This window comes from Pempheris klunzingeri, chromosome 13, assembly GCF_042242105.1.
Source record: "Pempheris klunzingeri isolate RE-2024b chromosome 13, fPemKlu1.hap1, whole genome shotgun sequence".
NCBI classification, from domain to species: Eukaryota; Metazoa; Chordata; class Actinopteri; order Acropomatiformes; family Pempheridae; genus Pempheris; species Pempheris klunzingeri.
In genome coordinates, this window is record NC_092024.1 from 8,368,078 (window position 1) to 8,391,846 (window position 23,769).

Genomic DNA, 23,769 nt, shown 5'->3' on the forward strand with positions numbered 1-23,769 from the left:
GTCCCCCTGCAGTAAAAAGACAAACTGCGCCTGGCCGGGATTTTCATCCTCTCGTTACCCTCTTATTTCTCAGCTCCCATAGTTAGCAAACCTATAAGCGCAAGGGAGCAGCCATCATTTTAATAAGCACCACATGGGAGGCTGACCTGAACTATGGGTAGAAGCAAATTAATTCTGGTGTGGTTTAATATGGGTGAAAAACTCTGAAATCAAACTACGACATTAAAAAAACACCGCCAGGGTAAGAGTTTTGAACTGTGTGTGCATGAAAGACAATGTAATAATGCATGCATGCATGCATGCATGCAGGTAGAACTATAAAAAGATCACCGCCACTTCCACAGACAGACACACACACACACACACACACACACACACACATACACACACAAACAGCAGGGCCTGGGGGACTTCACTTGTGAATAAGATGTCAGCGTACTTGGCTAGTGTTCCTACTAGGCCTCGAGAAAAGCAGAAAACAAATGTGCAAAGAGATAGAAATAACGACCATGGAATATGTCAAGGGTGAGAAATGCTAGCCAAGCATAGCTACGCTGCTTTTTTTTCTGCCCTTCCTCCTGCCTCTCTTTGAGGAAAGCTCACACAGACGCTCACTTGATGCTCTGTTGGGCAGGATGCAATGGCTTCATTAAAGACGACTCAGTGCGGCTGACCAACTTCACAACTCGGCCGTTTTGATCCACAAATGAATGCAGGAAGGACGGCGGACATGTGAGCTTTCATCCCGCATATTCATATCAGGAGCTGCGCTCCTGTGTCACAGTGTACTCACGACATAGGTCACTCTCGTCATCGCCGAGTGGACAGTCGGCATTAAAGTCGCACAGTTTGTCCAGTGGGATCCCAGGTCCCTGGTGACAGTGGTACTGGCCCTCCAGTGTGATGTTCGGTCCGGGTGAGGACACTGGACAGAGGAGGTGGGGAGGAAAAGGAGGAAGAAAAGAAGAAAGAAGATATTAAATGTCTCCTCACACACTCATTGTTCCAGTACCTCTTGCAAACAAAAATGTTTCCACAGTGCAACGTTGGAAAAGTATTTGTCTGTTCGCAGCAAAATCAGAAAATGAAACGACAAAAAAATATCTACTTTTAGAGCTGAGGAAAAAATAGCTCCCGATTATGTTCCAAGTTTACTTATTGAGTATCACTGCTAGATTTATAAGTTTGAGACAAACACAAATCAGTAGCTCAGGGAGAAAACATAACTTACAAACAGTAGAAAATATGCAGTTGCTACACAAAAGTACATCAGTCACTGACAAAGGCTAATATAACCCCTGAGTGTAAACCCTGTATGACATCCACAGACTCCATGTAGCATCATAAATAACTTGGCCCAGGCTGCATAAGCATATGGCTTTGAATATAGTACATATCCATCAGACATGGAACACAAGCAGCAAAAACAATGACCTAGATACTGTAACAGGTAGCACAAGGGGAGGGAGCAGACACACACACACACACACACACACATCAATTGATATCAGCGGTCTCACCAACTCAACTGTAACCTGGGACATTTGCATATCTATGCAAATCAGAGAGGTGATATCTCCAGATTGTGGAAACTGACTGCTCACCTCTAAGCTGATCACAGTACAGACAACAAAACAGCAAAGCTGTCCGCTGATGGGGATCTCGTTCCTCTCCCTCTCTCATAAGGAAAAGAAAGAGAGGTGATTCTTATCGTGAGTGACTGGCTCCGCTTACTGTAGTTTGCCCTTGATCTGTATTATGCAGATTTGTTCTCCATTCAGACGCACTTTGAGACGGAAGTCTGAGGCCACGACAGGAGAGGCAGCGCAGAGCAAACGCTGTTAGCCGAGCTGACAAGATAGGCGGTAATGCTACACTAATTTTAACATGAAGTTCGTAATGAGTGTACCCCTTTGTGTTTCAGTTTGCATAATCTCCTTTGAGACATGATGATACACCTTCAGTACCACTTTTCTCAAGCTCAGACATTAGGGTGACAGGCGCACAGACGTGTGGCAGGACAAGATTAAGTATAGCATAAATCAACACAATAACATTAATAACGCGTCTCACGAGGAAATAAACAAAACAACAAACAATGAAATGTCAAACCCCATTAATCAGCGTTATTACTGCTGTATCTTGATGGTGTCTTTTGTATGCACCTAGCTTGCCGGTGTCCTCTCCAGACAATAGCCGAGATAAAACAAACCAATATAAACAAAAATTATGGCTGATGTCAGTTGAGCTAGTATAATGGATAAATGCAAGCTCTTAATGATACAGTTCATGTTGCTGCATGCTTTAGCAGGTTTTATTCAGACACAATTTAAGATCAGCCAGTATACGATCCATTTCACAGGGCCAAATGTGTGGGCGTACTAGATGTAATTCAACTGTTGGGTAAAACAGTATCAGTTCAAATTTAAGCACAAGTTAAATTACGGAGAAATAAACAACTTTTTGGTTTAAGGTAGCATTATGACCTAATGCTGACTGCACAGTTTGATGGTTTTAGAGCACAGAAACCATCAGCATTTAGACTGGTTCTCTACAAGCCTCGCTTTCACTTTGCAATTCTATCTGATGCACAAAGGTGTGCAAGGAGTGCATCAACCAGAACAGGAAGAGGATAGTGCTTTTGTTTTCCCCCAGTAGTTATCTTACAATATAGATACAATACAGACAGGGTCCAAAAAAGTAACACCCATTACCATCTATGAAAATCTATACAAAAAGTATAATACCGTTATAGGATTAGGCCAGAAATACTAAGTTTGAGACTGGATAAAAAATGTGGATAACAAAAACAAAGCCAAGTCATAGCTTTAGTGACTAATAACAAGCTAAGCAAGGCTCCAGGAGCACCAGTGTTACCTCTGTGGTCTGTCCAGTGTGCTGCAGCCCCAGGCTATCCATCACAGCCTGGGAGCTGGTTGGTTTGCTGGTGGATTTATGAAATGGAGGATGAAGTTGTTGGAGGGTAAAGCTACACCTGACTTGTAGTTGTGAGTTTGCAAGCTAACAGCTCTCACTCTTCGTAGGGACTGTGACTGACTTTTGACAAACAAAACACTAGAGCACAATATGAAACGATAGGCGTTTTTCTATCATCACACCATGTGAATTGTTTTCTGAGTTAATTACCTCAGAAAAACACATTTCAGCAATAACAGTAAGGCACTGCTGCCACTCTTGCATGGTAGTGGTAGGAATTACTGTCTAGTTATAATGCAGTAGAGGGCAACAATTTCACAGCTATGGCTGATTCGCAGCAAGCTTCACTCCTTTTTGTCACTGTGGTTGAGAAACCTTAAGGCCCAGTGAGGAACTGGCACAGTCAACTCAGTGGATTAGAAAGAGGGGGTGGCATTTTTTATCGGACAAAAGCCCATTAGTCAGGGGCCTCCCACAGTCCACTATTATGGCACGGCCTTGATGGCTGCAGAGAGCCACATTAAGGTGTCAGTGAATAATCCAATTCTCATTCTTAGGAAACGTATTAGTCTGAGTAAATGACTTTGATAATAAATGCCCTTTTTCAACATTGCTGTGCTGCGTATAAACTTAAGGCTGTGAACAGCGCATATGCTCGCTACAAACGTGACATTTACAGAAGAGCAACAGAAGAAAAGGCAAATATACCATTCTTATTCAAATGAGGTGAGGCAGAGGCTTGTTTGTTTATGACCGACCGTGTGGGTATAGATGTGGTTTTGCTATGTTTATTGAGTCATGCTCAACACATGCATTATGCATTTGTTGTGCTCAGTGCCTTCCTCCCTGTATAATGTTGACACCGCAAGCAGAACGATTTATCAAGAAAGAAAAAAAGTTATCTGGAGTACACTGACACCTTTGGGCAAGGTATGTAAATTCATCGATTTATCTTAGTTTGATGACGGCGGAGTAAAATGTATCAAAGTGGTGATGTCGCTGAACTTTCAGCTCCTGGGGCAGGTAAGTGCAGCCACACATGGCAGCTGCACTCCTGGCCTACCGCAGTTCTTAAATCACACTTGTCAGATTGTGAAAACAAGTGGGTCAGTGGGGGATGAATTGCCTGTGGGAGTAAGTGAGTTTTGTTATCCGTGCGCTCAGGGGGTTGGTTTGGCTTTGTGAGGGGAATGATGTATGAGTGGCGAGGAGCTGGAGAGGTGACCGGAGAGGGCACGGCAACCGCTGTTTTCTTCTTACGCAGGTATACGACGCTCAGGTTTTATTCACTAGCATAATGCAACACTTGAGCTCACTTAGATCAAGTTTAAAGCTTGTGCGTATCTGATTCACTGCTGACAACTTTAAAAAACAATATTGTTTCAGGTGTATATGACAAATATTCAAAGGTGGGAGAAAAGAAAACAAACCCATCAGACGAGGCGCAAAAAGAAACCTTTGACGCAGCAACAAAGCGAACCTATTCAGAGATCAACAAAGACGTTGTATTTCAGTCACAATGAAATAAATGCTGTAGAACAAGGAGCTTTCACAAATTGACAAATATATCTCAGACGCCCTTGTGTTTGTTTTTTATTACTGCACATAATGTTTCTGATTACAATCTGCACAAAATAATGAGCCTCTCTCAATCATCACCTTCCAGCTTTGCAAGCTTTCATAACGACAAATAAAACAAATGAAAAATGTCAACTGCATCATTGTCTTTTTCAAGGTCCAAAGTGTTTTAGATTTAGAGATGCAGGTCTGCACTGACATCGATCTTCTGTTGCAAAGCCTGAGAAGCAAGAAAGACAAAGAGACGGACATCCTGCTGTTCTTCACCTTCTCGTTGCTTTTGTCTAAATGTCAGCGAGGAGTGAAGAGAACCAGAGCCATCAGTCACAATCTAATGTTTAGGTTTCTCATGATTGATAGTCGACAAATTAGGAGGATAATTGCTAAACAAAAAAACAAGTAACCAGACAAGAGTTGACGAAAACACATATACATGCTGTCTATTTAGTGCATACTGTGAAAGCTGGTCCAAATGTCTTCAAATTCACTTGAGCAGCGTTTAATCACCTAATTCCTTAACGTAGGCCTAGATATGATTTATGCGCAAGGAAAGAGCCGCATTTAAATTGAATGCATGATGCTAATCTCAGATGAACATGTTTTAAAGTGTTTTCACTAAAGTTTTGTTTTTCATCCTCCCCTTCAGAAATTCCCATTCATCAGATTACCAGCCAAGTCGTCCTAGTTTTCCAACTTTAATTCATGCCATCTGCTTACAGGATGAAAATCAGGAAATGCTTTGCCTACAAGATCAACAACAAAAAAAACAAACAAAAAAAAAAACAGTAATTAATTGAAGGATGAGATGCCCAAAGTTTTGCCCTAACTGTAGAGTCTGGAGTGTTGTCAAGACTGTAAAATCTGACAACTCTCATAAATAATGAAATCCATGAGCTAAGTCATAATGGAGGTGGCAAATGGTGAAAATCTTTGAAGTCAGGGATAGAGGGAAAATACAGTGGGAACCATTGGTGTAGGGCGTGCTGTGTGGCCACTGAAGCAAACTCATATTTAGTATCATGGTTGATCATGGTAAGAACAAGGAAGTGGTGGCGGGGCGTTGGAGGTCGTAGTTCCCTTTTCACACACTACACTGGCAGAAATCATTTCAGCATTTAAGCAGTTTTGCATATCGTGTATTTGAGATGCCACCGATAGCGATGTCTCACTCTGCGCGATATCATGAGATGATGCAAAGCAGTTTGTCTCTCCCTTTGAATTAAACTTTTGTTACGATTTGGTGGGCATTGTTCGTAGATTTGAATGCAGACAGATGTGGCCTTGTCAAGTTGCAAAAAACACAGTCTGGAATTACGGAGAGGGTAGACTCTTACTGAAATTAATATGGCTTTGGTTCGCCTACAGATAAACAAGCATGTCAGTCGTATCCTGAAATCCCTCTGTGTGCTCTGAAGCAAAAAAAAATGGCTGAAGAATTGCCAGCCTTGAAATCTGCGTGTGTGCTTTGTTTGTATAGAATAGAAATAACTGGTAACCACACACAAAAAGGAAAGTACAAAAGAAAATGAGACCTTCACAGACTTGATTTAATCTAGTATACAATTCAGCTGTAGTTAGAACTCATTTATCTCTTTCTGCTCGCTCATTACTGTGTATTCTCTAATCTCACATGCTGTAATGGAGGACGGTTCTCTGTCATGGGGAGAGGGAAACCTCAAGGGACCCCAGCGAGGACGGCGCCACTATCTTGCCACCACACCGAAGGCAGAATCTGGAGACATTCATGGAAATTTAGAGTGGCTGGGATGCTCAAGATGGATGCAGCTGAGTTTCCCACTGGACAGTCGACGGGACAAGAAGTATTCACTCATGAATTCAATTAAGTGCACACGGCCACGCTCGATTGGTCAGGGCTCTGCCCAATCACTATCACTATCTGTCATGCTCTCTGCTGCAGGGACAGTGGCACACACAAGAGCAGACTGGTAGAGACAGAAAATGAAAATAATACCTTCAGTGTCTGTTATACATTCCAGGTATGTCATTGTTATAAGCCAAATAAATGAAATTTAATATGAATAATCCATTTTTTTTACTCAGATGCAACACTTTCAAGCCTGACCCATGCACTGTGTGGCCCTTTGCAATGCATCTTTAATGATTAACCTGTACACCAGATCTGATATGAGTTTCCCCTCTGCTGGAGAGAAAAGATTCTGGCAAGACAATAAATCTATGAGGCTCAGAAGCTCATACACTGACCTGCTGACATTAAAGCCAGGTCTCGACAAGAGCACTCACCTGAGTACTTCAGTATAAAATCCACCTACTTCATAGTTTAATTCCCATTTTTCAAGTCATACTGATCCATTCTGACCAAAGAGAGACTAAGCTACTGAGCTAATGTCAACATGCTAACATGCTGGCAATGCTAGCATGTCTGAGGTGTAACATTTGCCAATTAGCACTAAACACAAATCACAACATTCTCAGGTGGTAATGTAAGTAGTTTTGAAGGTATTTTTTGACCTGATGGTGGCGCTAGATGAAAAGTCAGACAATCATCAAAGGGGTGCAATTTATTCAACAGTAGCTGTGATATTTTACTCAAAACTCAAAGTCATTACAATTAATTTCTTGGATAAAATCTGTATTATTTCATGGTAAGCCATCCAGTAGTTGAGATATTTAAGCTCGGTTCACAAAGGTGGGCCAACCAATCAACCAGCATGATGCAATTTTTTAACAGTAACTTGATTTTTTAGAACTTATATTTATACATTTTAGAATTGCTCATGCAGTTTCATTCCTTCCTTTGTTGAATGGTGGTCTGAACTAAAAAAAAACATTTTATTCTGCTCTATACTGGCATTTCAGGAGAGAAAAACCAAGATTGAAACTGATGGGAATGACCCTTTATGCTACTCTAACTTTTAGCTATGTGGTCATTTCCTTGAAATATATACAAGAGGCCGACATTCACATTGTGAACTCATCATTTCAATTATTTCTCTGAATCTTACGCCAGACTCAGAAAGCATCACATGCTGGTATTTCTCACCTTTGAAACGTGGAGAAAAGGAAAGAAATGGCTATGACATCAAAGCATCTGCTCCACAGACAGAGTGGTTGTGGTGAGATTGTAGCCTTTGTTTAAAACCATCAGCATTATACTGGAGAGCTTTGATTCCTCAGTGCAAACTTGTCCTTGGCGATCCATAGTTTGTGCTTTTTTTAGTTTTTACAAGGGCACAGGGTCGGATCCACTCCAAGCTAAATCAATTAACTTGCACATAATTTCAGTTTCCAAATGTATTGGAATGCGGTTATGCAATTGATTTCTTCATCTCAACAATGATTTTACTCCCCCATAACAAAAACTATGGTACAATTACATCAGCAGCTGCTGGGAGATGCTACTTTCTGAGGACATAAATTCTGTCAATGTTGTTGATGTGTCTACTAGTATTAGACTGAAGTCAATAAAGGTCATAGAATAGTCCATGAATTATATCTGTCTAGTTACAACAGTTGGAAATTCGCATACACTGAAAGCATACTTAGGCTACATAATAATTATAATGTCAATTATAAAGTCTGTCATTTGAACCTACATGGATAGAAAAGACTCTAATGCCAGAACAAGTATTTCATGCCAAACGTCTATGTACAACTGCCCCCTCTACAGAATGAAAGGAGATTTAGGGTTGCTGCATCTTAATGACGGACTTTTCTTCAATGATGCTTAAGTCCATAACATCCAGACATTTGCCTCTCCTTGCCAGGTCAGGGTTGATTTAGACATCTGTTCCATTTGGCGTATGTATGCTGGGAACACTCTACTTGGTGCCCTGGGCCATTTACCACTTGCTCAATATCTTTAAACGAAACTGCCTGTGTAGATTGCCTTGGAAAGGTGCCTGCAACTGAAACCCAGTTTGTGTTGAGGGGGTGCTGCTCGCAGAAAGGCCTAAGGCAAGAGATTAGAGGTAGAATGTGATGAAGCTGAATACTGCCAGATAGGGCCTTGTCTTGGCAGGCTGTATCTTCTGCTAATTGATGAGCTGTGTTTTTTGTTTTGTAGTTGCTCCTTTTTTTCGCCACTGAACATTTGTTTTTTTGGCAAACAATGTGTGACCTGCGGCAAGTTTTCAAAGGACCCAAAAGTAACTGAAGCAATCAAGAAATCCACGATAAAAAGAGAAGAAATATCCATCAAATGACCCCCAAATAAATCTGGCAGGTAGATGAGCTGCTGAGTACCTCCTTTTAATATACTTATCTTAATGTACTTATGAAAGTGAGATGCCATGAGTTTCTTTTGATCAAAAAGTACTTTTTAGTTATGTTCTTTTAATCCAGGCCTGCAGGCAGATAGTAAAATCCACACTGAAGTTAATTAAACAAAAGCAAAAGGCTGAATAAAAATGGGTTATATTGAGTTGTGTAGAAAATATGTCCTCTCCAGAGATGGCAGTATGTCTAAAGACTTTATGGACTGTAGGGCAAGTGATGGCTCTGCCACAGTAGACGCTCAATTAAGCATCTGAATTTCCATCTGTGGGTAGAATGTATAGTAGGCAGCCAATCAACGTGTAACGTGGTATTTCTATCGATTGCAAACAATAGCAGAATAGATTTTTCAGGACTGTGATGTTTTATAATCGCAAATTCATTGAGTGTAGCAAAAGTGATGGACTCATCCAGTTTACTAGGTTTGTATCTGCTCCAATAAACACAACACTTTTTCATTAAAACTGCATGAGCCTAAAAGAACATTATTGTATGTTGGTGTTGTTGTATTATGCGAAACATATCTTACCTTTCACACAATGAGGTACACATAAATAAAAAAAGAACGCTGCCATTTGATAAGTAGCGTGTGCCCTAGATTTAATTGAATATTATAGTGCAATTACGTTAATATTTTTCCAGTATAGCAGATGTTTTATCGCTCTTTCTTTTTCAGACACTATTTGGTTTTATTTCTTAAGGGCACTCTGCTTGCACCTTGACCCTGTTTTATTTAAACTTCTGCAATAATGGGCAATTCAAATGCCAGGGAAGCATAACCTATTGCAAGTATGGAGTTCTTGCAAATGGAGTTCCTCTGGTAGAAATAATATCTGATGTGCAAATGTTCAACACGCACTTGATCGGTGTCAATGAGTAACATAGTCATCAAAAGGGGGCAGATAGATATATAGGCTGAGGGGATACAGACCATGTCCAGCACTGAATTGATGAACAAAACAACGAACACCTCGTATACCTACATTTGAACAGAACCTATTGTCTGCCAGTCCAGGGCAAAAATGTACCCACTAATTAGCCATAGAGCTCAAAGCAGCGGGTGTTTCAGTTTAATGAACACACAGACTTGGAATCACAGCATCAACAGTTACGTAGACGCCCATCCTGACTGAAACACATCCCGGTTATGGTTGCGGGAACTTCACTTCAGCACCAAGGAGAGCTCACTCTTCAGACGAGACCATGCTTCCTGACTAAACATTGAACAGTTCACTGTCAACTTTCTGTGGTCAGATGGAAAACAGTGTTTAATCTGTGTTCATGTCTTATATCTCATTGTTTTAGTCCATTAAAGATTGAACGCATCAGCTGTACTGCAGTCTTGTGCTTCATGCTTTAAGATTAGGCAGAGCAGTCCAGACACCAATCAGCACCAGGAGATCCAGGAGATTTTAAACGCAACCTGACATCTTTACTACATAGGCTAGTTAAACAGGCTAGAGTATATAGCCTTTTTAATCTAATATAGGGAACATACCATATATAGCTCTTCAGCTGTATTTTAAATTTTCTATGTATACGAGAGAACACACAGTGTTTCTCGCGTCATCTAAGTGCTTTTAGTAGGAAAAACTATTCTAACTATTTACCTCTTCTCATGAAATGATTGTGATAATGTGATTTATTCTTGATAAATAAAGTGTATATCTTTTCAACTTTATTGATCAAACTCTTCCAAACATATCACAGTGAAACACAGTGAAATTAATTAATTAACCTTTGCAAACTGTGTATTCAGGCTTTAACAAAATTGGGGGTATTGAACAATTATTCCAACTTTATGGGTAACAGTGTATATATCTATATATATATAGATATATCTATATCTATATCTCTCTCTCTCTCTCTCTCTCTATATATATATATATATATATACATATATACACTACTCATAAAAAGTTAGGGATATTCGACTTTCAGGTGAAATATATGGAAAATGTAAAAAGTTAATGCTACAGTGATATTATATCATGAAAGTAGGGCATTTAAGTAGAAGCATGCAATGGTAATTTCTTCATCTTAAACAATTTATTTGAAGAAAATCTAACAGTGGTAGGTATACCACAACAAAAAATTTTCGGTGCCTCAATAAATTGGGATGTGGCCAAAGGACGTCCACTCCTCTCCTTTCTGTGACTCTTCCAGTCTCTGTATCACTGTTACAACCTCCTGATGACACTCTGTGACCCTCTAAGCTCAGTGAACACCTCCGTCTGAGGACTTCCTGTTTGAAGCCTTGCAATGGCGAGGTGCTGCTGATCAATTGTTAGGTGTCGTCTTGGTCTCATGATGTCAGAATGTGAACAGCACGATGAGGAGGACTGTTTAAATACCAATTCTAACTGAAGCAGGAAATGTATTGGTGGATTCATGGATCAAACCTGTTGTGAATTTTGTTGTTAAGCTTCTTGTTAGAGAACAGCAACTTGTGCAAAAAGTACTGAAACACTGAACAGTTGGACATGTGCATTCAAAAGTTTAGAGAAGGTCACATTAAGTTCACCTGGAAAGGTTAGAATGCATTTTAGGTTCATCCTGAAATTTCACCTGAAAGCCGAATATCCCTAACTTTTTGTGAGTAGTGTATATATATATATATATATACTAAAGTACTAAGATAATTTTCACTTTTCGATTATTCCATCTAAAACAGTTCAGATTGAATAGAATAGAAAAAAAAAGATTGCAAAATCTTAATTATACACTGATCTGACATACAAATAATAAAATTTTAGAAAACTGAATTCAAGTTTCCAGTTTCCTATCATTCGGCTCCGGCCCATGAAACTCTCTATGGATAAGCGGTATATATGGGTGGATTTCTATATGAATAATTGAACTGATAAGCTTTGTAGCTGCTCTCTCTTTGAGCTGCCTACCCTTGGTGCATATGAACCCTGTTAGTCGTTTTCCAGATGCACATGCTATATTTTTGAAAATTTCATTCCAAATGTTTCTTTCTGGCACACACGAAGTATAACAAACACGTTAAAATGTGGATATTTATCATCATTTTTTAAAAAGTGGATAGAATAATAGTTTAAATACCATTTGGAGCGTTGGACTGAAAGCTGCATAATTGCCTGGTGCAACTTAAACATGAAAGCTTTTAGTGTCTCAAGCCAGAGGCCTCTCACAGTAAATGTTAATATTAATTAGGAGCGCAAAAGTTTACTTTCCAAGTTTGATCCTTCTACTGAGAGCTTTACAAGCAGAGTATCATTAAAAGTACTGATTCATGTGGACGCTGCAGGTGGTAAATTGTTCATAAATATCAAAACAACAACAACTGTTTGCACAAGATGTGGATTTTGTGTGTGAAAAGAAAATCTTTAGGATAAATGAAACTACATGCAATGTTTTGTGCACCTGCCTTGACATTATTCAGTCTGCACACATGCGCATCTACAGATTGATGAGTGCAGGCAGAGTTGATGAGTCTTTACAAGACTGACGGGAAACAATGAAATCAGTGATACTCTATCACTCATCCTTATGGGCCACTGTGTCACAGTATTCTTATTCATACACCAAACAGAAATTGAAAACTCAATTAAAGGCTTATGCTGGAGATGCTCTGTGTATTTAAAGGCAAGCCTCGGTACCATGCTACGACACTGAATGTTTTTTTTTCCTCCACAAAACCCCATCACCCATCCATCCGCATGTCTCACACTGTCCACTCCACCGGCTTTCTCCAAGCCCATTTCCCTCACTGCCTCCACGGGGCCGTGTGTGATTGATGGGCCTAGGGACACCCTCACGCTGCAGTGTACCTAATCGCAAAGTATAGACTCGCCGTAACGCTCCATTAAGGGCCTGCAGCAGCAAGGTGTAATGGTTAGGGAAATGGGCCAAGGAAGGGAAGGTCACTGGTTCACATTCCCACGGGGTTCACCGCTGCCTTGTCTCAGCTACGTGTCCAATTGGAGAAATGAATTGTGACAGTTTGCGCGCAAATACGAATATGCTCTTCAGTGGACAAACATTGCATGAATGTAAGTATGAAGACAAATGTGACCCTCTGCCGTGCCACAGTACTATGAGAGAGGCAAAGTCAAATCTGTTGTTGACACAATCTGGTAATGAGCTTGTCAGTCATCACGGTAGTCTGCTTACTTCCAGGATGAGGAACTGTAGGAGGTTAAGAGTGTCATTGACACATATGCTGCGCTTGAATAATTACGTTCTCTGCACGGCTATGTCACAACCATCAGAGAAATACTAGCAGAGGGTGGGATTCTAACTTCCTGTCAGGAGGACGAGCTCCAGAGATAGGCATATAACCACACAAGTCACTTTAGGGGCAACAAATTGGATTGCTTGTTGGCCCTGTGACTGATGAGTTAATTAAAGTGGAAGTGTATGGAGAAAGAAGTCAGACACTGCTCCATTTATTTATCCTGTATTGACTATATCTCCTCGCACTTCACTGGCTTGAGTAATCGCTGCCTTTCTGCTCAAGAAAACAAGTAAGAGGGAGGAAATGGACATTGTTAAATTTTCAATTCAGATTCAAAAGATCAGAAGGAGAGCCGATAAAGACTTCATTTGTGTCCGTGATTTAAACGAATTTGAATCAGCTGAGAGTAAGTGAGGAATATTATGACTTCTGACTGTTAATACTGGATATCTCAAATCAGATGTGCTTGAAAGACAACAAGTGAGAACGCACCACACAGGGTTAGAGATGAAATTAATAATTGGCATTTTTGTCTCTCACTGATTTGAGAGTCCTCTGAATTAATCATGTTTTTGTTTTTTTTTAACAAAATTCCTCCAAGGCTGCTGTCAACCATTATGCAACCGTACTATTGAGAAAAACAGGACATTTTGTGTCCACAAACTCCTATCTGGTGAATGCTTCAAACCTTTGGGACCAAACTGAAAATTGAATTCAAACCTATATAAATCAAACCCAAATTTGGATCAGGCTCGGGCACTCCCCACCCCACGAGCCTGACAATAGAGGTCGTAGCAGTAATTAGCTCATTTTGAGTGCAGTGGCCTGGAACAAATAAAGCAAACATCTTTCTTTGCCAGGGACTGAGTATGAGAGCCTTAATCGAACGCCCTGGCTCGGCGTTCTGTGCTAGGTAGGAAGGGAGGTAATTTGAGCCCAGGTTTGTGACAGGTGCTGGAGGGGAGAGTGGGGGAGGTTTAGAACACCGCGAAATGTGGCGAGGCTGCGCGCTGAGCGCGCCGAGACGGATTAGGGCTTAGTTTAGGAGTGGGAAGTGTGTAGTGGGTGTTGTGCTGGGGACCCAGGTGGTGCTTGAAGAGAGTACGGCACGTCTGCGTTTTTTTTTCCTCTCTAGCAGCCACAGCTTACGTGCTGCCTGGCAAGAGGAACACAGTGAACCCACAGCCGAGAACAATTAGACACTGTTCAACTGGGGCTGGATTTGCATGAGAAACAGCACCCGCTCAGCCCTGTCTGTACAGTGACAGGAACGACAGTTGGATGAAGAATCACTGGAAAATCACTAATACTTAAGAGGAACAGATATTGCCGTGTTTGTGTGTGACTTCTGATTTGCACTTTTATCAGAAGCTTTTTTCTCCTCATACAAAGTGACTCTGGGGACAATTTGGGGGAAGTGGCTGATTCTCTCAGTCTTCACTTCAAGAACTACTTAAAGGCCAGGACTTAGTTTTAAACTTAAGTTTAGGATTAGGTGAAAGCAGGAGTTAAAGTTAGGCATGCAGTGTTGAGGGTTAGGACAAGAAATATGGAAGTTGTGAGGATGTGAGCGCTATTTTATCTTCCCTCTCCTTGTCTTTCTCATTATCTCTTCCTCTCTCACACACACGCATGCACGCACACACACACACACACACACACACACAAGCATTTACATATTTGACATCCAGCTCCAGATAATGTAATGGGGGAGTCGGGTGTTACTGATTTGTTTGCCAGCTGTGAGAAACGGAGCTGCATCAAATGAAGAATTGCTCCCTGCAGCTAACGACTCTGACCCCCACCTCGAGTTCAAACATCCCTTTTGAAATGAATTTAAAGAATTAGAGCTGCTGAAATCGCACCCGTTGAACAATGTCTCTCATTCATCCGGAGCTAAATATTGACAGAACATAAAATCTATTCCATTGTTGCAGAGCTCAGAGCCTCTATAAAAGTAGAAGAGATTAAATTTGTTGGTCTGCATCTGTCTGCATTCACACAGAGGCCTTGGGGAATGATCACCTTTTTTTTTTTTAAAGGCGCTCTGTATGGTTCTATAGAAAAACACTGAAAAACCAATGTAAATGCCTTCTGGTGTGCAGCATAAGAAAAATAAGAATACGTGCACATTGCTGGTGTTTCATCCAAGTGATCCCTCTAAAATCCCTGGGCAGAAAGCAGGCAGTAAAGGATGATAATAGGTGACAGGTAGGGGAACAATTGTCCACTGTGTCCACTATCAGCGTCTGCCACTGTTCTACAAACAGGAAAAACAAACTACTCCATGTGGATGTGGACTCATGTTCAGAATGAGTTGTGCGAGTCCCTGATTGATAAATGAATAATAATAAGACCCAAACTAAGGCCATACTTTATACTCACTGACAGAAAGTCTATACATTTTGAGATCATGAAGATGCAGTGCGATTTTCAGTGTCAAAGAGGAGTGTCATGGTTCATTCAGCATGTTCGCTGTAGCGCAGACACAATACAGCACAGTACAGTATTAGAGTAACTGAAAATCAAAAGCCAGACTACACTGTCTAATCAACACATTTGCTGAAGATGTGTGCTCAAACGTGCAGAGTAAAATATCAACATGATGCGAATAAACAATATGATGCAGCGCAATTCTAAATACATTATTGCAACTCTAGTTTCAGAATAAATGGGAGCTTGTAAGGACAATGTTATGTAAGGACAACGTTATGTAAGCGATATCATATCAACGCAGGGATCTCTTTTGAGTTCCGCTGCCAATTTTAAGATTTAATTTAGCTCATAATAAACATCTACTGGTGGAACATTTCTCTTAGTTGCTGTTTACTTTTTTATTCCTTTTTATGTGAGTTCAGCAGACGCTAACATGAAATGAAAAATTTTCCAGGGACAATCACTCAGAAAATTATGCCCCTCAAAAAATAATGATGTATTTCAAATACATCTGGATACTTTTATACATGTACGGTTAACTTTTACATGTTGAAGTGATATACTGCATAGATCTAAGTGCGCAGAGACCCTTTTTAATTAGTATATATGTAGAGTACAACAATATGTTCTATTCAGCTTCAACTTGGTAGGACATTCTGCGCCTCTGCCTACAAAACGTCTGTCTGTTAGAGGAAACAAGGATTTTATACATATTTCCTCAGCAATGCACACTTGAAATGTTTAAGTAAGGGCTGCTGTGCTACTGCATCTAGCTCAGAGGAAATTGAATCAGTTATATTAATCCAATTTCAGGAGCTTTCGAGGATGACAGAGAAGGATATTATTTCAGTCTCGGGCTGTCTACGCATTTCAATGCACAACATGGTGTAATGAAGTTAAAAATCACAGAAAGTAGCTGTGCAATTTCCAGTTTGACATGTTTGAGCTGCTTTGGGAACTCGGTCACTCTGTAGACATGTGAGACACATTTAGTTCACATACATATTACAAAAAGTGTGATAGGAAACGCACACACACACCAAAAAGAACTGAAAATTAAACCAGGATCCCAACACTTATCAGCTCTTCTTCACAGATTCCTACAAAATGAAAATTAAATTTAACAAAATCAGCAATTCTGCTTCACAAATAAAAGTATATGTAAAACGAGAGCATCATCATCACTACCTTAAAATCATTTCTCAAAGGAATGACGTCGATGTGTCAACTTACCCATGGTGCAGTTGGTGGTGAAGTGGGGTTCGATGGTGGCTGTGTCATCCTGTGGAATCCGCTGATCGTAGCTGGCCGAGACCCGAAAAGGTGATCCTCCGTGGGTCCCCAGGGTGAGGTGGACAACTGCCCAGCTGCCAAGGAGAGAAAGCAGGAGTAGGGTCAGTACTAGGACCAGACACCATGGCTGACAGAAAAACCCACATCCGCTGCGGGGGTTGGGTGTTAGGGTAGCCTGGGCCTGCTCTGCCCGAGCTCCCAGAGCCTCAGAGGAGGGACTGTCCAGGGCTTCAGCAGAAGCAGACATGGGGGATTCCTCGTTCTCTTCCATTTTGGGAGGTTCCCTTTCTTCCTTTGTCTGTTGACGCACGGCCCTGCTTTGAGCCCACCCCAGGCTCCCTGGGTCTCGTGGAGGTTTTGAGGTGGCCAGGTGCGAGGTGGAGCCTCACTTGAGAGCTTACGGATGCTGTAGAGCCGCTCTAGAATTAAAAACCACTATTACAGCAGGTGTGTGGACAACAACACACTCTGGTCAAGTTGTTGTGTGTTAGTAGGCTGCAGTCCTGCTGTGAATGCTGTCCTCCCCCAACCAGCGGCTGGCTTAATGTAGTTCAACTGTCCCTAATTTTATTAAGCAAATTGTGCTGATTTCTCTTTGGCTCCGAGCTCATCAACAATCTCTCTCTCTCTCTCTCTCTCTCTCTCTCCTCCCCCATCTCTTGCCCATCCCTTCTGACACCACATATATCGAATGCACTGTAAGTAAAAACTTCCGAAAAGAGAAAGAAAATCTATGCATGCCATACGTTGAACATATACACACCACCAGCACGCAGCAACAATAGCTACTGATTACAACACACACACACACACACACACACACACTTAATAACTTAGTGTGTACTTTAATGCAAGTGTAACTCATGCATCGTTGCTCACTGCAATTGAGCTTTGCCTTGTCATTTTAGATATGCTACGTCTTTGCCGCTATCCAAACCACCATGCTGTTGCACCACTGCATGTTTTCTTTAATAGTGTCCAGTTTGCACAGGCACTTCAAAGAACATATTGTGACAGTTTAATGTCACAGTACATCATGATAGTCCCACTCTGGCTCAACAGATGCTGTATTACTATTTTACTATTCTTATTAAATAACTATATGTGTATTTAACTGCTAATAAAAAACTAATTTCTCCAGTATAAAACATTCTGCACAACTGAATCTACATAAAACATAGTCATTTGCATACAGGCCCCTTGGTCTTCCAATATTAGCTATCAAGCTGCTGAGTCCTCAGTTGGGTTATAGGATGTGTCAGCATTTTTTTGTGAAGCAGGTTAAATTTTATGTATTTTCAGCCATCTAATTTGGCATTAATGCAATTCGACATTCATTTAGGAAAAGTACAAAAGTTTATATTCTAAAGTTTAAATTGCATCATATGACAATGTGTAATTTGAGAGGATTCAGTCAAAGTGAGAAACCCACAGAGAAATACCTGCCTACTCTACTCTCTACTCTTTTTTAGCCTATTTTAGCTCATTGTTTTGCTTTTACATTTAAATCATGGTTCAGTCTCTCGTCAATCCTGTTTTGTGCTGCTGTTTTCAGCACAAAACTCAGAAAAAACCTGCCGTACACTTCCTGATCTGCAACAAATGCAAGAAATAGACAGACAAAAATAGACACCTAGGGCTAGCTAGGGTAAAGGGTTAAATAAACAGCAGCAGTTAGACCCCACATTTGGTTTCTTAGGGGTGGTGAAGACCAAGCTGGAGCTAAAAGGAACATGGATATTGGATTCAAAAGCATGACTCCAACTGGATGATAATGTTGCTCTGTGTCTGCTGGATGTCAAAAACTCTCTGCTAACATGTTAACACGTTTTTCACGATCTTCTGTGGTCATGCTATAATGCAGACTGTACTAAAACGTGAAGTTCACCTGTATAAACTGGCCATATTCATCCGTGTCAGAAACACTATTCATATTTACATTCAACACCCAAAAGAGCTTCCTTACCTCCCAAGGTGTACGCATTTGTTTTCTCCCAGAGGTGACATAATATTACAACATTTTTAAAGGTTATCAGCAGCCACAGCCACACACCGGTGATGATGTTATTCTCACAGATCTCAGTAGGTCTCTGCCTTTCGAATATGACAAGTGCGCTGGGAATTAGGAAACAGCCTGCAACTGTGTTTATTTTGAGGTTTATTTTGTGTTTTGTTTGGGTAGAATTGTGCTAGTGAAAGTACAGCAAACATAAATGCACGTATGCACACCCACAAGCCCCCACTACACAAACAGGCTCTGAGCTTTTCTGATTTCCCCAATGTGCTTCGACTCAACAGGCTTTGCATTACTACCTTTGCCAGCTTCCGTTCTTATGTTTTGCTTTTTTTTTTTTAATGTTGTGATGTCTTTTCTCTATTCTCCCGTCTTTCACTGCTCTTACCTCCTTCCAGTCCCTTTTCACTAAACCCTCCTTACCCCATCTTTCTCTCACCCAGACACGGCTCAGAAGGAGGGAGGGAGGCGAAGGTGTTGACCAGATGGGAAGTATTGTTAGAGAACCACACTACACCATTAGAGAGCAGCTTTGCAGTGTGGGACCTGCTCCCTGCCATATCCCATAATAGAAAGAAAATGAAGCCCTAGATAAGGGCTGCCACTATGTCTTTGATAACCTTGAAATGATTTGCCAACTGGGGCATATACATATGGTGTTGCTGAATTCACCATTGACCAAATTTAGACATGTCCTCTCTCTTGAATGAATATTCAGCCTGATGATGGTGGGACTGTCTTTGTAAAGGAATGTTTGTCTTCTTGCTCCTGGAATGTAATCACAATACACTTGGCAATACACTACAATGTGGCATACAAGCACCCCCCCACTATTCAGACAGTATCAAATTGTCCCCAGAATAATGTATTGATAATTTATGCTCTTGTAATGTGCATAAGATTGTGCTTAATTTACATTAATTTCCAGCTCAATGATGAACCCCAACTGCATTTAATGAGAACACACTGATGCCTCTTCATGTTGTGGCTAGACAGGACACTAATTTTGTTGAGACTGCGAGGGATGGGTTCAAAAATCTGTGGCCTTATTTTTGTAACATTTAAAAGTTGAACAGCTAAATGATGCTGGGCTGAGTGGGCACTTTACTCTAATAACAGACGTAAACAGCTGACATTAGCCTCCAGCTGTCTCTCAAACCCTTGTGAGAAATTTAGCGTCGACAAAACTAATATGTGGTCCAGCAACTCCCAATATTCTTGCTTTGGCGGTTGACCTGTGCTTGACACCGATGGAAAAGGAACAGCGAGTGAAATAAAGCGAAAACTAGTAGTTGTCCATAGCTTTATATTTGTGGATCCTTCTTATATTAACCAAAAGCCGCTCTTATACCATGTTCACTTTGTCGTAATAAGGTAAAAGAAAAGACATAGATGGCAGCAGAAGAGACATGGAGGTAAATAAGAAAGTATCACCTTACAACAGCCTGCATTCATCTACAGCGGTCTGTCATGCAATCATGTAGTCGTCTTCATGTGTGCACTCAGTGGACAGAGATGGAGACAGAAGGAATGTAAGAAGCTGGAGAAAAGGCAGGGACAGATAACTTGGAGGTGAGTGACAATAATGTAATTTTTGGAAATTACGATAAAAAACGATGGAGCCACCTTATACAGATGAGTAGAGGCTTAACAGCTTAACCTTTCATGTGCTTAAATCATCTAGGACTTCTGTGTCAAAATGCCCTATACCTTTCTAAATATTTCTACTGGGGGGAGTTTCCCCCAGAACCCGTTGAGGGGTTGGGTGGCTGAATAAGTAGAATCAAAATGGTCCCCTCCAGTGGTAAATATATGTTTTCTGCTTTGTGCATAAGGTAAATGCAAGCACATGCACTGCAACACCATGTACTCTTCACCCTAGATAAAACAGGGATGAAAGTGCTCTATATTTAAACATGAACACCGAAGGAATCAGCTAGATCTATAATTCAAGAGGTGCAAAAGTGTAAACAAAGAAACTTGTGCTTGGCAATAAATGTGCTCAATGTACTGCTAATAAAATGGACAAGCTGTATGGCAACCAATCTAAAATAATCAGCGTAAATCTGATGCTGCCTATTCACAGTATAAAACTGTACACATCTCCTAGACTACTGAATTATTCTTATGTCTTATTATGCCATGTCTGCGCTGGCGCTCACAGGACTGATTAACTGAGCAGCGGATCAGAGCAGAGCTGCCAGAGCACATCACTCAAACACTTAAATCTAATTAGTAGTTTACCATGCAAGGCACAGCAGTCCTAAATATAAATAAATAAAATAAATATGAATGATAAAGACTCCTCATGCAGGAATTGGATATACATGACTAATCTGAATCCGGATGCTAATAATTCTCATTATCATCCTTTGTGTCCCAATGGCCTATTGGTTATTTAAAATCACCTGACCTTTGTTCAGACTGCTGTTTGGTCAAAGCCTCTCCAACGATGAGATGGTTTTTTTCACCACAGAAAAACAGAACAAAACAGCTCAGGGCAACTAATCTTTGCTGCCATTTGACAATTCACATTTCATAATGCTATTCATTTATGCTCCCTTAGTGCTCTGCTCTGGCTTATGTAGCTCTTTTAATTTTCATTTGGCGCATGCGTGTGCGTGTTTGTTAGTGGAGATGTAGGGTACTGATGTTGTAACCTTATTTAGGCTCATTTCTCTTGTTGGTTCTGGTTTGCATTAGCTGCTAGCCTCATCCATCAGGACAAAACAATACACGAACATGTGCGCTGCATATTCTTTTCACGGTGATAATATTTCCCTAATGCTGTGATGCCTGGTTGGACACACTGCCAGAGTGAGACAGGAATACAAACTTCATACCAGCCATACATATGTGATCATGTGTGTTCCTTGTACTTCTGTCCTCAAAACTTCCTTTTCCCCACACCCTTACAATTAAAATATGAGTTAGAAATGAAACACTGGTTTGGGAACTGGATCTCTGCCTCATTTAATTCGATAATTTAGTAAAAGGTGCACATTTTAGGATGTTCAACCTATCACCTGAGATTCATTTTAAAGGCTCTGCACACCTAAGCTACACCAGCACTAATGATTTCACTTATTTGACTGATTAGAACATCTTTTCAGGTCTGTGTGGTTGGACTGACACTGACTCAAACAGTTTGTCTCCCTAATTACTGTTAGCTTTGATAGCAGGATGGGACAAATGACATCTTTATCATTCTTCTAAGTTTAAAGTTTATAAGCCTTTACGAGCCAAAATAAATTTTGTATTTATATGAAAAATTGGCATTGATATGAAAGAGATCACATGTCTTGACACACAAGTGTCTTAACTGAGTGTTGATTCATCATGCTTCAGTGATTCCTGTTTGGGTTGGTGAGTTTTTTTGTAACTGTCTGGAAATCCAGGAACCAGTACGGATGACAGATCGAATCAAAGATGAATATGAAGAAAAACAAACGCAAACAAAAGACTGAAGTTAAATTCAGCCTTAAGGGGCTGCTGTGTCACATAAAGCACACTGTAGAATGGAGTCAGTCCTGCAGTCAGCAGAGCAGGAAGCAGTTGACCAAAGGTTACAGCAAGGTTTCAGCTGTGTTTTATTGCTTATGCTGTTCCCAGGAATTCACGCTGAATGACTGTGTAATCACAGTGCTCCACACCAGCTATAGATGACACCATCTGATTATTGAACAAAGTGAAAAAGACCTGCAAATATGAGTTTATGTCAGCAATTACCCAAAATCAAAACTAATTTGTAAACTAAACGCTCATGAATCAATCTGCTTTGGGTCACATAGCTGAAAGAAGTACAAAAAACAGTGTCTACAGTGTCCCCATGTCTTATTCAAATGGGCCTCTTGGTGATGCTATGACAAAATACACAACTGATAATTGCATGGTATCAAAAAAGTTATGTGTATGGTATTGACAAATCCACATCTCTTCAAGGGTAAGTCATGCCAAAGTCCAAGTAACCTGTTGAATGCATCTGCAGTAAAACGAAAGGACGGGGAGGATAGGAATGGAAACTGCTTTAGATGGTAATGGCATTTTTACCCCAAAGGGGCATCCCTATAGGTTTTGATCATGCTGGCTGTTTTAAATCGAAGTGGGCTTTTTCATAGGGGAGAGATGGAATTAATTGAAAATGATGCAGCGTACATCTATGTGCACATAGAGGCAGCTGGGGTTAAGGAATTCGGAGGTGGGTGGGGGCGCTTCCGTGATTGCTGCTGGATCAGGATCTCTGCTTAAGCCACATTGATTTTGACTGTCAAATGGTGTAGTGCACAACAGGCGTAAGCCAATATGTCAAGAGCAGTGCAGATTAGATTGAACGGCCTGACATGGCCCGGCTGAATGAGTGCCACTTCCCCAAACTAAACAGGACACATTTGAATGCTATCTGTTGAGAGCAAAATCTGTTCCGCCATAATGCAGCTGGAATGATAGGGTAGATGAGGTAAGCTCGGGATACTGGGTTGACTTGTATTGGGGACATGTTTTTGGCAGAATTCAGTGTTCGTTCAGCCAACTTGGATTAAATAAGCTTTTAAGATCTTTTTCTCACACTGGCTGAAACTTAGTTTTTCAAATATTTGTAGTAGGAAAATTCACTATATCTCAGAAAACAACATAGTTTGGTCGCATCACCCATATGCCTCACAGACAGTGTATAACAAAACATTTTCATTATGGCAGTTTGTGAACACTATAAACTGGGGAAGAGTGGCTTAACTGACAGTAATCGTGAGGCTTTTACATGATTTTGCTGACTAAAACTTGGGATTGTGCTCAAGGCGAGCATTACCCATTGTATATTCATACATGAGTCACACCTGAACACAGCTATCTTGCATTTCTGTGCTAAGCAAATTATTCTGTGACTGAAAAATGAACAATCTGCCAGGAGCAAATTATAGAGGATGAAAGCAATCCCAACCACATAAACAAACCCAGACAAAAAAATAGAAAAAACGTGATGCCAGTGAGTCCAATAGGGATTCATGTCAGTGTGATAATTTCACATGCCCTGAAAACACACACAAAAAGACTAGAA

General features: G+C 40.7%; 1 protein-coding gene across 1 annotated transcript in view; it reads right to left on the bottom strand.

The window, feature by feature from the left end:
* Positions 1-23,769, bottom strand: part of alk (ALK receptor tyrosine kinase) — a 304,575-nt gene that overhangs the window by 49,590 nt on the left and 231,216 nt on the right. Inside the window, exons 5-6 of the mRNA XM_070842064.1 lie at positions 16,643-16,776; positions 794-925 (exon numbers count right to left, since the gene is read on the bottom strand). Coding sequence (XP_070698165.1) covers positions 794-925; positions 16,643-16,776 — 266 coding nt within the window. The remainder of the gene's footprint in view (positions 1-793; positions 926-16,642; positions 16,777-23,769) is intronic.